Source organism: Vigna angularis, chromosome 1, assembly GCF_016808095.1.
Source record: "Vigna angularis cultivar LongXiaoDou No.4 chromosome 1, ASM1680809v1, whole genome shotgun sequence".
NCBI lineage: Eukaryota > Viridiplantae > Streptophyta > Magnoliopsida > Fabales > Fabaceae > Vigna > Vigna angularis.
Window position 1 is genome coordinate 48914075 of NC_068970.1, and position 15539 is coordinate 48929613.

At 31.6% G+C, this 15539-nt stretch overlaps 1 protein-coding gene across 1 annotated transcript; it reads right to left on the minus strand.

Annotated features, from left to right (window-relative positions):
* Positions 1 to 9406: 9406 nt before the first annotated feature.
* LOC108323925 (uncharacterized) lies at positions 9407 to 14163 on the minus strand. Its single transcript, XM_017556758.2, has 5 exons — positions 12141 to 14163; positions 11889 to 12051; positions 10912 to 11075; positions 10169 to 10427; positions 9407 to 9889 (listed from the first exon to the last, which is right to left on the minus strand). Exons 1-5 carry the CDS (start codon positions 13763 to 13765, stop codon positions 9782 to 9784), a joined length of 2319 nt encoding a protein of 772 aa, XP_017412247.1. The 5' UTR covers positions 13766 to 14163; the 3' UTR covers positions 9407 to 9781.
* Positions 14164 to 15539: the final 1376 nt, after the last annotated feature.

Below are 15539 nucleotides of genomic sequence, written 5' to 3' on the forward strand. Positions count from 1 at the left end.
ATTATAATTATAATAAAATAATGTAATTATAAGAAAATAAAATACAGTTAACTTTGTAAGAAAAGTTATGAAAATATAATGGAATTAAAAAAAGGATTTGTTAGAATGGAAAAGTCATGTCTTGCTTCGAATAAATTTAATAATTGCTGTAATTTCTTTTGAGGGGAAAGACTATTTGATTATTTTTTTAGTAGAGAAATGTGTAGATACTAATTTGTGCTTTTATAAAATATAATAAAATTATTTTTATTTAGTAAATGAAAAATAAAATTATAAATATATCTCAATATATAATGTTATATGATTATATAAATTACTTTTGGTTGCTAAGAGGTAGAATAGTTTAATTAAAAAGTTGCCAAATTAGTATCATTATGTATATTATGTAGTACTTGTTTCAGTGTGTAAGGTCGGGCACAATTTAATGTGTTTTTTTTGTCTTAATTTTATTTCCTTTTTCTGTGGCTATGTTGAATTCTTTCCAAAATGATTCTATGGAAGGGTAAATGCTAAAGACATTCTGACGCTTAAGTTATTTTTTATTATCGATTGGTTATTATAATTAAATTTTAAATGCTTAACAAATGTAATTATCTATCTTTTTATCTTGTTTTTGTATTTATAGATTTTGTATTAGGCCTTTAAACATGATTGGCCCAATATCATCTAGGCATGTTTTTATTTTGTTAATTTGTGGATAAGAAGTTTGGACCGAATGGTGAAAATGTTCGAACAAATCGTCCATCTGTTCGGTCCATCCGTTCGGTCCATCAGGTCGCGGGTTTTTTCAAAGTTACTTTCTTATATGGTTGACCGATCGATAGGCATGTACCAGTCGATCCATAAAGTACACAAGTCCCCCAAGTCTGAGACAAACAAGTTTGGCTAAAGGACTTTATAAGCTTTGGTCGACATGCTTCGTCTGGTACAGGATGCCCCTTGATTTTGAAAATTTCCCGCATCAGGGGAAGTTATAGAGTCACTTGATTTGAACCGTTAGATGCGGTTTTTCGTTTCCTGCACTAGGTAGAAGGTGCAAAGTCTTTTGAACTGGGCCATTGGATTTGACTTCATCCAATGGTTGGGGTGGTTTTTAGGTCCGAGATTCATTGTCTATAAATATGATAGGTCCTTCATGTCATTTTCACCATTTTCCTATCTAACTTCGTGCAAGAGCATTCAAATAATTTCAATAAAGGTAATAATGGCTACTGTGACCATATCTTCGTCTAAGGAGTCTTTGGGAAGGGGAGGGTGAGACAATGAGGGCGACGTCTCGTCTGCGGCAGCGTCGGAGCCTTTGTCTACCTTTGTTAGGTCAACCGAGCGGGACGAGGGTCTGGACGTCGAATCAGTAGTTGTAAATGAAGAGAAAGAAATAGTGTAACAAGCAGCTAGATTCATGGGAATGTGACTACTATGTCATGTCTTGAATTAAGACCATCATTCGAGCTGTCATTACAGATGACTGGAATGAGGTAATGATGCTTAACTTATTTAGATTCTTAGTTTCTAACAACTTAACTTTGTTGTTTTAGGTACATAATGCATCTTTCTTCATTTTGCAGCGCTTCAAGAGTACATATGTTATACCAAAGGACGCAATTAAGAAGATAAGACAAGAGTTGATAGCTTATCTTCTGCAAGGATGGACCTAGATAGGAAGATTTATTATTGTTGTTAAACATTTACATTTAGTTTAACTTTAACTTTTGATAGTTTAGGTTTTGGATTTCTTTTTAGTAGTTTGTTAACTTGAAACGAGTTTATATATTATATTATAATGTTCTGGGACAATTTTCTACTTTTCATGTGTGGTTTTATTGCAAAAATAATTTTAAAAAAAAATACCTACTAGACGTTTGTTAATGCCACATCAGACGTTTATAGACGTCAGTGTATACAGAGACGTCCAATGAATTACAGAGGTCAAACAGGTTCCAAGGTCTTAGACTCTGACATATACAGTCAGACATCCCATCAACGTCACCCATATAGACGTCGGGTAGGGGTCAGGCGTAAAAAGCCCAAAATAACAGACGTCTAAACTGATTTATGCACTAGTGTCATAATCTTTAAAAAAAATGTATAAGAAAAAAAAGAAGGTATTTTGTAAATAGATGATAAATTTTATAAAATAAAATTCAATTAATTTATTCTTTATTTACAGTTTGAGTTTTTTTAATAATAAAATAATCTATGTTTTATTATAAATTTTATTACTATTCTTAGGTATTGTATAGGTCCTTACATTTATTTGCTAAATAAATTTTACATATTTATTGTTTTTTATTTATTTAATATACCTTGTTGAATAAAAATCACTAAATTAGATATATTTATGTTTTATTATGTTTTTTTTTTTGTTTTAATTGGTTTAACGGGTAGATTTTTTTAAACGGTAGATTTAATGATAAACATGATATATTATTATAATTTATGAATTATAATTCCCCTATTTCTAACGAAAATAATAGAATCCAAAAGCATTACTAATTAGGTTTTCGAATGTCACAAAATGAATGAAGAATTCGTACTTTGAAGCATTAGTTTGGCCGATCCATTTTCTAATAATCGTTCAGAAAACAATAATAATTCTAAAAACATACTTGTACTATTTAAAAAATAATAATTCGTCTTTCAAAACACAAGTTTAAAAGAAAATTATTAAACTAAAATTGTGCTTACTATTTTAATTGTACCATACAGACCGGACGAACCAGAGAGCAGCGCTGACATCAACCTGACCGTCGGCGTTTCTTCAATCTTTTTTACTTCTCTCAGCACTGTTGGACAACTTGCATAAACACTCCTTGCATACTAGTCTATTCGATCATTCATTCTTTCACTCGAGTGAGTAATAACCATGTACCGTACGGAACGGACGGTCCAGAGGAAGCAGCGTTGAGTCGACCTGACCGAACGGTTGCACCAGATCGGCCGGTAGGTGAACTGGGTCATTAAGACTAGGATTAAGGTAAATAGTGATTAGAGCCATTGGGCTAGAATTTGGCCGTGATTAACTTTTCACTAATCTCAAGCCCATGGCGAAAACTATAAATACAGGTAAAAAGTAAATGGTAGATAGGTTGCATTTACTGCACATTTATTACTGTTCTATTGAATTGCCGAACGGTTCGAATACTGACTTTGGCATCGGAGGATCTTTGACAGGTTCTCTCCCAGATCAAAAAACAGGACAACTGAGCTTGGAGCGTGACCGGACGGCAAGAAGGCAAACTGTGAAGGAGTTTGGTGACTCAGCCTCATAACCGAAACACTATTCATCTTGGTAGTTCAAGACAAAAAGAAGTTTTAAATGCTTTTATTATCGTGAAAATTTATCTTAAATTTTTGTTTTATTTCATTAATAAACATTAAAAAGGAATACAGTTTTCTAATATTTTGCATATTTTGTAAGCAATTTGTTGAATGTGTTATATGAGTTGTGTGACGTTGTTATGCATCCTAACCTTGATGGAAATGTATTAACCTATAAGCTAACCTTCGAAACATATGTTTCTTATCGGCTTACTAATAATATTTTATTTGATAGAAATTAGTATATAATGTGAGCCTTAATGAACCTCAAAATGAAGAAATAATATTATATACTTCTCATAGGATTATGGAAACATATTCATCCTGATTATATTGATATGATCATTAATCAATTCTCAAATTTTACTTAAATTTATTCGATTTTTTTCATGTCAAACTGAGCCTGAGATACAAAAAATGGTGAAAGTAAATTGAATATTTGATTTTTATAAATCTTTTGAATATAAGATCGCATCCTTTTCAATATGGAAAACTACGTCTTAATTATGCTTGATATTTTGGATATGATCGATTATAATGTAAGACAGGTTGTTTTTTATGTTCATATTGATATTTTGTATATTCAAAATAACCTTTTTAATATATAATTTTTCAAAAAAGCAATTTAAGATGTTTATAATATATTAGTTAAATGACATCACATATATATTGACATAAACATTAATTTGTTGGTCACCTTATTAGACTAGGAGCTAAAAGAAGTGAATATTGTTATTTCTTATTATGATATTAAAGATATTGACGTTACTGAATTAGTAACACTGTTCTATTGTTTTTTATTTTATTTTATTTTTGAATTAAAAAATAGATACCTTTCATAATAAGATCTTTTATTCCTATACTTTAATAACTGGATATTTTTAATAACTTTTTAGTCTCATTTCATCCAAAAATATAATTATGAGCTCAAATATTTTTTTTTATGAATATTAATCAATATATATATATATATATATATATATATATATATATATATATATTAAAATTATTTGTTTGTTGTGAATACATATACCAAAAATACTTTCTTGTGTAATGTGAAATCTAAAATGACTTTAAGCAAATAAATAACGGTTTAAGTTTAGGATTTAAAAAAAAAACATTGAAAGAAGTTAGTTTGCAAGTATGAGTACGTAAATATTAAAATAAAGTAAAAGTTTGTTCTAAAAAAAATAAAAAAAAAAGCACTAAACAAAAAATAAATAAAAAACTTACTCTTAAATTATGGTAAGGAAATCTTAGCTGTTAATCGAATGTGGAAGCTATTTTAATTTCTCAATATCAACCGACAACACATATGATCCTATATTTGAATTGGTGTGGTTTTTGCCAATGAGAAATTGGGGTATTTTATTAGAGTGCAACAATATGATCTTATTGACATCTTTGAATACTTCACTTTGAAAAACTTTAGATGTTTTTCAAGGAAGAGGTATATATAGAAAAAAAAGTAGACATTAATGAATTTCATTCAAATCTATCGGATTTAGACAATATGCTTCAGTTGGTAAAAATAGATAAATTTATTAACATAAATTATATTTTAACACACATTTATTTACATAGTTTTGACACAACTTACATGGTTTTTAAAAAATCAATTTCCACTTATTTGTTTGTTGCTGACGAGGGAGTTATTTGTCCATGGTGGCTTCAAAAATTTGAAATAGAATTGGTACAGGGTGAACTTCCATTGTAAAAAACCTAGTATTGACGGTGGTTTGGCTTCCATTTCCTCACTTGTGGTGTGGCTTCATTGTTTTGTGTAGGTTCCTTGCCTTGGTAGGAGTTTGTAATTTTTCTTGGTTCAAGTTTGGGTTCGTTCCATTGTGTTTACGCTTAGTTCCTTTAATGAAGTTCATTTAACCTTTTACAAGTAAGATACATATAATCCTTTTTCATTTTTTGCTATGGTTAGAGTTAAATAAAATATATTTGATTTTTCTTTTGGGTGTTTGGAAATAGAAAATGGTATTGAATGTCATAATTTGCATTAATCATGTATTGTTTAAATACAAGTAGTAATGTACAATCAAGATTATATAAATAGAAACAAATACTTTTCTAAATAGAGATAAATAATTTTCTAAATAGGATGGTGACAGTAATATTACACAAAAGAAAATTAATATTGTGAATAGCCAAAATCAAGAATCATAAATGATAGGATATTTGATTATGTTTAACTCCCCCTCTCAAATAGGTGGTGACATGGTCATGCCAAATTTGTCGCCAGTTAAATCTTGTATGAGTGAGAGGTTTAGTCAAACCGTCTGCAATTTGATTAGTAGTAGGAACATAGGTCACAATTATTTCTTTTTGTAGGACTTGATCATGTATGTAGTGCACATCTATCTCAATGTGTTTAGACCGTGCATGCATGATTGGATTAAAAGCAATTGACTTGGCACTTAGGTTATCACACCATAAAATTGGTTTTCTGAGCATTTGTAGTTTTAGTTCCGTCAACAGTGATCTAATCCAAGCTACTTCAGTTGCAAGATCAGCCAAGACATGAGAGTTTTCTTGATAGGTGAGTTTTCTTGAAGGGTTTTCTTGATTGTGACACTACCTTTTGTTTTCTTGAAGACCAAGACACGAGAGTTTCTCCAAAAAAACACACACTGTCCTACCATGGATTTTTTGTCATCAATATTAATTGTCCAATCTACATCAGAATACCACAATTTGTCAAGATCATTCAAGGGTTTTATGTGCAAACATAGGTTCATTGTGCCTTGAAGATATCTTAGTATTCTTTTAATCCTTACCAGTGATCCATGGTAGGTGTGCTCGTGTATTGACTGAGTTTATTGACAACAAAAGCAATGTATGGCCTTATATTGGTCACATATTGCAATGCACCTATGACTTGTCTATACAAAGTAGCATTGATCATTGGTTCCCCTTCTATAGTGAATTGTCTACCAGTCACCATTGGTGTTGCACAAGCAGAAATTGTCTCCATGTTGAACTTCTTCAGAATATCTTTAAGTACATAGTTTGCCTTAGGTACATTCCTTTGTACTTTAATGCCAAGAAAGTAGTGTAAATTTCCTAAGTCTTTTAGTGAGAAAGCAACATTCAGTTGATTGATGAATGTTTCTAAATACTAGCGGTTGCTTCTTGTTACAATAATGTCGTCAACATAAATAAGATGAAACATGGTATGATTTGTGCCTCTAAGAATGAATAGAGAAGAGTCACTTTTGGTGTTTTGAAAACCTCAATTTAGAAGTGTGTCTCTTAGTTTATCAAACCAAGCCCTTGGTGCCTGCTTCAAACCATATATGGCCTTGATCAATCTACCTATATAATTCGGTTTGGTTGAGTCTATGTAGCCTTCAAGTTGATGCATAAAAATTGTTTCTTTCAAATTTCCATTTAGGAAGACATTGTTTATGTCAAGTTGTATAACATCCCAACTGAAATGCACTACCATGGCTAATATGATTCTGACAGAGTTGGACTTGACCACAAGACTGAAAGTTTCGTCAAAGTTTATGCCTGTTGTTTGTTGAAAACCTCTTGCAACAAGTCTTGTTTTTCTTCTTTCAGTTGAACCATTTACTTTATGCTTGGTTTTCAAGACCCGTTTTGAGTCTATGATGTTTTCTTGACCCTTTAATGGTGTTAATGTCCAAGTTTGATTAGACATTAGAGCCTTGAATTTTGCATCCATGGCTTTTTTCCATTTTGTCTTGATTAGAGCTTCCTTGACATTTCTTGATTCTTTGTCATCTTCACGAATCTCTGTTAATCATATATGTATGATTGCTTAGGCTCGTAAATTCTAGCTTTTTGGTCACCATCCAATGAGTGTTGGTGTTAGGTTGATTGCTTTCAGTTTCAGTTTGACTGTTGTTTTCTACTGACTTTGTTGATGTTGAACCTTCTTGACTTTCTCTTAATGTATCAGTAAAAGACTCACCAGGATCTCCTTAATTTGTACCATTATTGGCAGGACTATCACTTGTCATTAAGACTTGTAGCATTATTGTCTGGTTTACGAGTATTGTTGATAATGGTACCTGTAGAGTAATTAGGAAGCAAAATTGACATAGGTTCAGTTAATTCCTTTAAAGAATTTCTTGTATCAATGAAACCTTCATGAAAGGGGAAGTGATTCTCATTGAAAATCACATGTCTTGAGATGAAAATTCTCCCATGAGAGTTAATGCATTTGAATCTCTTGTGTGAATTATTGTAACTAAGAAACACACACCTAATTATATTTTGGAGCTTATTTTTGGAACATAAATATCATAATGAAAATGAAGATTATTCAATTTGGTTGATCTTGAGGCCATTACTTTCAGTTTTTCACCATTACCAACAAGTAAATAATTTGTACCATTATTTACACTAAGTTCTTAAATTTTGTCACTTTGGGAAATCACATGGTTGTTGGCTCCACTATCAAAATATCATTCATAATCTTGACCTTGATAAGGTGAAGCTATGAATGTACTGTGTAGAAAGCAAAAATACCATCCAATACATATGAAGGATGAATTAGAAGAATTACTATGAAAAGGCCATGAATATACCATGTACACTTTGGTGTGCAAATGTAGAAAGCAAAAATAGTCATATCGTAGAAGTAGACTAAGATAATATTTTAAGGATAAATGCTTACTATCCTTTGTTTAGAATGTGTACTTGAATGTCTAAAACCTATATGGGATGGTTTTAGGTGGAGATTTTTGAATCCAATTTGTACATGTTCAAATAATGAATTATGTGAAAATCTAATAACAGAAAATTTTGTATATACCTTTTTATATGCTGGTTCAATACACACTCTTTGTCCATAAAAAAAAAACATAACATTATCACATAATAATTAGATAAAAGTCAAATAGTTATATAAAAAAGAGTTAAAATGATCAAATTTATATTTTAGAAACAACTTACAATACTAAAGAACAAACAAAATTTAATCTAAGTTTTTCTAAAATACCTAATAAATTAAAGGTGTTTTGATATTTTAAAATTAGAAATGATAATGAGAGAAGAATAAGAATGAATGAGTATGGAGAAAGGAAGGAGATTGATACATACCAATCTTCCTTTTCATATCCAATTTAAAAAATCAAGTATTATCAATACTCTTTTTTTATCAAAATCAAAATAAATTTGAACAACAACCAAGATAACATATTCATTTGCCATCCTATTCAATCAAGAGTTTATACGCTTTTCTAACTCAACAAGATTTTACTTCTTATACAACTTGTTCAATGATCTTCTATCTTCTAAGAGAAAAATTATAAAAATATTCATTAGTGATGAAAAATGAGAAGCAAATAAATGCATAATTTTTCTTATTTGGAATGAGTTTTTAATGTTCTTCGGTTAACGAGTAGACCGGCCTTGAATATCCCCAAGTAGTTTATGTTCAGCATACTTTTGTGTGTTATATGTGAGAATCAAGGAAGGATTAAAATTTAGAACGTCTAACTGAAGAAATATCGTATGCATAGTTGTTTCTCATACTATATATATTTTCATGTCCCATCAAGTTATGGTAGAACTATTACTCCACTAATTTTAATAAGTTAAAACTTTTACATTCCTCGTATCGTTGTTTCATTAAAAGGTTTAGGTACGTTCCTTAAATTTTAGCCGAAAAGCCACCCTACTCCGTCCTTTAAAAAAGATTGTTTTAGAAAACGGTTGAGAATTTAATAAATTCTTAAGTGATTACGTATATAATAACAATTTTAATCCTTTATTTATTAGTGACCTATTATACTTTGCTTTTAAGGTGCTGAATGCATTTTAGAGGGGCCCAATTGCCAAATTCAGCCTCCATGTGGAAGAACCAACACATGAGATTTCAGAACCATGAACAAAATTAGGAAATGGTAATAAATTTACACACAATGAAGGAGCAAACATATAGGATTATTATTATTGGAAACCTACTCTTAATTTTAATACACACCATTATTAGGTGGTATTTATTGAAAACTATGCTTTTTTTATATACTCTTACTAATCTAACAATGTTTATGATTTTCTATCAATTTCAGCCAATAGTAAAAACTTGTGTTCAAAACAGTATCTTAAAGAGTGGTTTGATAGTAGTCTTCATTACACAACAAAAGCAAACAGCTAGTTATATATACACCATCATTCCCACAGAGTGAGAGTAGCATAATTAACATGATAATATTACCCAATAAGTTGAAATACAAGAAAATAGTACATGCAAAAGATCTAAAACGTGAGCAAAATTTCTGCTCTTGTGTTTTTCTCTTCCCATTTTTTCCATAATTAGCTGAGCAGATGGACAAGCACTTATAAACAGACCTTAACTCCTTTGTATGGTTATCAGCATTTCAACTTACAGTTAAATAACCATCCAAAACATGCATAAACTTTTGTGGCAGACCTAAACAACATGAACCCTTCTTGCACAAGGGGAGAATGTACATCATTTCTTCAGAAACTTCTGCGAGAAAATCTTCTTGGAATACGGGCTGTTTCGAGAAATGGCTTTGTGGGATTCAATTGCTTCAACTAGTACATTGTGCAGACGGCCCTAGTTTACAAGGAAAAGGCAAAGAGAGAAAAAGAAACAAACATTTCCACTAGATCAGTATCAAAACTCAGTCATGAAAAGAACCTCTTAAACAGCTAAAATATGAGTATAGAAGTTATATGCACGATTTACTGATCTAAAACAGTAGGAGTACAACATATTTGTAGATGGTATAGATTTTGGCTAGTGATAAATTATGACAGGATTTTGCACTTACTATTTTCTGTCATTGGCTTTTCAATGAGGATTGAATGAAAATAAGGTGGCCATGTTACAAACCTCAGAATTTCGAAGAGCTGATTGAACAACATAGTTTGCATGTGGATCTTGAAGCAAGTGTTCGAAGTGAGGAGTGGACAGCAGCTCCAGAATGACTCTTGATCGATTTTCATCATTGAATACAGCCAGACATTTTTCAACTACGTGACTACCAAACTTCTGCCTTGACAGGTGCACATAGTTACCTTCAAATTGCGACCTTATAAATGCGGTGGCAGATGGAATCTTTAAGTCCAAGATAAACTGAACAACATAATTTCTGCAGCAAGCAAAAAGAACAGAGTGATGAAAGGGTAGAAGAAAGAATTCATAATCAATAGAGAAAAAGGCTCACTGTTGTTTGAGTGCTTTGTACTACCATCTGATTTAACAAATTCCTGAGATGTTAAAACTGATAGCAACACATGAATTTCAGTTTATAACAATCTCCTTTCCTAGTGTACTATTCATTTTTTCAGTGGTACATATATCTTCACCAGCGTAGCACTAGGAATGGTCATATGTAAAAGAAGAAAGTGAAGAACAACAGGTACTGTCTGACCGCCACATTTTCCAGTCCTCATTAGTCTTGGCCTCATGAAAATGGGTTAGAACTTTTTATACAAATTGTCAATGACACTTGACTACAACTAAGTTCTCACTTTGGGAAGAAAAAAAGGCAAAAGTGGATATTCTAACAAGAAGAAGATGAACCAGCCAAAGGAATTTCGTGCTTTGTAAACTATAATGCTTCCAATAGTTACCCGTATTGATCTTGAGCTAGCAGAAGTGCATTAGCGCATATTTCTTCAATCAGTTTTTCTCGGTACTCCCCGCTGGAATGGCCAATGCATCTTTGCAGAACACAACATCCATGTTGGTGAGTTGCAATGTCAACACAATACTTTGCAGCAGCAACAAATATAAACTGCAGAATGCAAAATAAGAGGGTAAATGTTCAACTTATGCAACCAGATATCAATTTGCAAATGTATTATGCATTTCATCACACTTTAGTGATGGCTCAAGTCAAGAACAAAAAAAAATTATCAACACCAAAATAACAGCATTTCAATCATAGTTCACAAGCCCTTTATCCCAGAATCCAGATTATTACAAGCTCGTTTCTTTTGATCCTATTTCAATATTGCTCTACTTTAACAACCGTGTAGATATTAATTTCACAATCGAAGCAAATGTCCTTAAACCTCTAGTTTTCTAATTTTCAAAAATTGTGTGATAGGATTTTCTCTAGGCGTTAAATTCAAAACCCTTCACAAGCAATTTTCATCTGACCAAAGCACTAGTCGTTAGAGTGGTGTTTGTTCATCATGGATCAGTACAATTTTTTTTCTTTGAAACATAATTGGAATCTCACAGCAACACATGACATTTATATAAATTTATATTCATTATTAGTCTTGAAGATGAAACTTTTAGCACATTTAAGAAGCCTAGTCCACGATACAAAAAAGTTCAAACATTTATATGTGCCATTTTTCAAAGTACCATTATTGTTACAATATTAAAAAAGGTTGTAAGTTAAGGACGAAAAAATTTCAGAATCGAATGAATGTGTAAGAAAACAATGAAATTCTATTTCACATGAGATGATCAATTATCACAGACTAAAAACAGAAACAAGAGTGAGATAAGCACACAGATTTCTGTTCATTGATAACATCATGCACAATAATATTATCCAATATGTATACTTTATTGAGAAAGATAGAAATCGTGCCTTGTTATCTTCATTGCTCAAACACAGCAAACAGCGCTGAACCACATGGTTTCCATTTAGATCTTTAATGAGAGCCAAAAATCCTGGTTCAAGAGCTGAAACAGCTAATGAAATTTGCTGCCTAGTTTTGAGAGACTCGATAAGCTTCTGTACCACACGAGTGCTGATAAAAGAAAAGGCAAAGAAGTGAAGTCAAATGCAATATAACACAACCATATAATATTTAAGTAGTTGCACAAGTTGTGCCATTACCCATGAGTGTTTAAAGAGATTCTGACAAGCTGACCAGGTTCTTCAGTAAGGATTAGAAGGATTTGCATCCTCTGTTCTTCATTGCATACATCTAATAACTTCTGCATAAGGTAATTTCCAAAAGGATTCACCATAAGTTCCACTACATGATCAATGATCTCGTTAAATATCACTTGAACATCATCCCGTGTACCCTCATCAAACATTTTTTGCAAGAACCTACAGCCATGCTGATCTTTAGCCATTAAATATATATAACCTTGAGCTTCAGCTAGAGAATTGTATTTGGACACCAAAGGTAAGGAGCAACCTATCCTGGCACCCCTAGGATTGTCAAAATTTCCTACAACCTGGTAAGGCATGCCTAGCTCTGATCTCTTGCAATGCTTATCAAAGCCAGTGCCCCGTAGTGCAGACTTACTATGATACATGGAAGAATCCGAACCTCTGCCAGCAACATAATTTACACCTTCACCTTGTATGATGAAGCTTCCCTCACTTGCAATTGCATCTATATTTCCTTGTGGGATTCTAGCATTTGACAGAGGGACAGCTCTTGCATTATTAGGCACAGAACGGCTATACTGCAGTAAATCTTGAACACCCAAATAAGGTCTTAAATTAACAAACTGAGGAGAGGTAGGCCATCTTTGCATGCCTGTTTCTTCAGTTAGATGCATTCCATTATTCTGAGCATAAAGTAACGCATCAACCACTGGATTTATACTCAAAGGAGTGTACTCCGGTGGCTGGCTTCGACTTCCTCCACTGTAGTAGTTATTCATCAGCTGCCTTGTCTGATGGCATGGAGACTTCAATGAACCACTAAAGTCATTTAATTGAGAAAGCATTGTCTCAGTCCTTTCAGCACACTGTCTTGATCCAAATAAATTAGCCATTCTATAGTCCCGGGTCAACCCGGACAAGGCCATATTCATTTCACCATCATGATTTACAGGGCTCCATGGCACAGGGGCTTGAACCCCAACACAATCCAAAGAACCTCTCCTGAAACTGCAATGTGCCCCGTTTGTGTGAACATTGCTGGGACCATTTCCAGTGAACGAACATTCTGGAAACAGTGGCCTATTCATGCCCATCGAATGTTCCTTGAAATCACAAGGCCTCTCTTGTTGATTGCTGATGTGCATTCGACTCAAATTGGCACACAGGTCAAATTCATCAACCAAACCTCCATTGGCATTATTAAAAACAGTTGAATCAGGTGTGATGAAACGGTTATTAGGGTAAGAAGAAGAACCTCCAGAAGGCATGGTGGATTTAAGATCCTCCAATGGAGGAGGGGTTGGTGATCCAGTGTCAGACAAAGCATGTCCAGAAGAGAACAAGCTTGAGGAAGAACCATCAGATTGCAGAGAAAAACCACTCGCAGGAGACGAGACACATGGATACTGAATCTGACTAAATGGGTCATCATCACACACACCACACATTCCATTAGACACAAAAAAACCATGATTATGATGATCATCACCATCACGAACATCATATGATTTCCCGTGGTAAAGATTGTTTGATGTTGCCTGAGGGATCTCATTCAGCAACATCTCAAGCTCCTCAAGGCCCCCATCGTCTTTCACATTCTCCAATATCTCTTTCCCCATCTCAATGCTTTCACACACCAACAACCAGTGACAGAACACAACAAAAAAAACAAAACTAAAAACAACAACAAACCAAACTCACACACAACAATCAAAAGACTCCATGAATCAGAAAACCCATTTCAGACATAGATTAAAAGAGAGTAAATAACACAATCCTATCAGAAATTAGAAGCCTTGTGTCATCTGGGTTGCGCTCAGTGGTTGGAAAAACTGAAAAAGTTAGGTTCTTTGTTATTACGAAGAGAATTGGGATTGCATTTGCATTTGCATTTTGAGAAAATCATATTATTTGGGTAATGGGTATTGTTTGAGGGGAGTTGGTGAAGCATGCAAATATCGAAGATTTACATGCGGTCACTGGGAACCGTAGGCGTACACACTCAGCGTAGTCTCACAGGCCATTAAAGCTGAAGCAAGACGCTATGGGCTTTCTATATTTATATAGAGGGAATATTTAATTGGAATATATTTATTTATAGAATAAAAATCACAAATTGATGATTTTTACTAAATTTAAAAAATTATATTATACATGATTAGTTCTTATGAAGGTGACATTTTAAACCTATTTTTTTTAAGAAAAAAACTCTGTTAGAAAATAAAATAATTTGTATGTATTATTAAAATAAAGATAATTATACATCTTTTTACTTTTTTATCAAAAGAGAATCACTATTTTTTTTATGTTAATATCAAATTATTTTAAATTAAAATAGTACATAATATATGTTAAAAAAACCTTAATTATCATAATTTGTCTTTAACCAATCATATTTCTATTTTGATTATTATTATTATTCTGAATACATGAAAATAATAATAATAATAATAATAATAATAATAATAATAATGATAATGATGATGGTGGTTAAAAATAATAAATAATTTTTTTGAGTGACACAAATAAGATATTTTAGATTGGATAATTTAAATATGTTAAAGACTAGAATTTTTTTTAAAGAAAAATAATGCTTCAGATTATGATAATTATACCAGATTTTAATTTTAAAAAAAAGTATATTAGTGTAGATTGTTTATTTTAACATGACTAACTTCTTTTTTTCGCACCAATTGAATTCAAAGTTTAGTTTAATTTTCACACGTAACACTATCTTGTTCAATTTGAGTAACAACAAGAAATTGATAGTAAATTTAATCAAGTAAATTACTCTATCTAATTACAATTCCTGTTTTCTAAAACCGATTTGACTAATTAGTTGAAACGAATTTTACAACATTGTTCTTAAAATCCTATTAAACATTGTAAAACAGTACATTGTATTCTTAAACAAACTAAGAAACTAATAACATAATAAAAAAATGTAACACAAACTTTAGATTAAGAAAATTAAAACAATTACAAGTTAAGGTGAGTAAAAGTATTTAAGTTACTATTTTATAATAGTGGAGTTTAATTTCTTTATATTATATGATAACACATATTTTTATCATTTACCAAAGTTTATAAATATGAAACTTTATTGATCTTAGCATGAAATAATATTTACATAGATAATTTGTTACTTTTATTCATAATATATCAAACTATATAGTAAAATACTAATTATTGTAAATGAATGACTCTTACTTTCAATATATTGTAAAAATATATAATCATAACAAGTAAAAATAATATTTATATTTATTTAAATAATTCATATTTTATGCCTAAACATTTTTTTTCAATGAGATTTTAAGTAAGAAATCTTGGATTATTTTTATCAAAGTTTAATCAAAGTTGTTTTCATATAAATGAATTTGATCTTTCAAT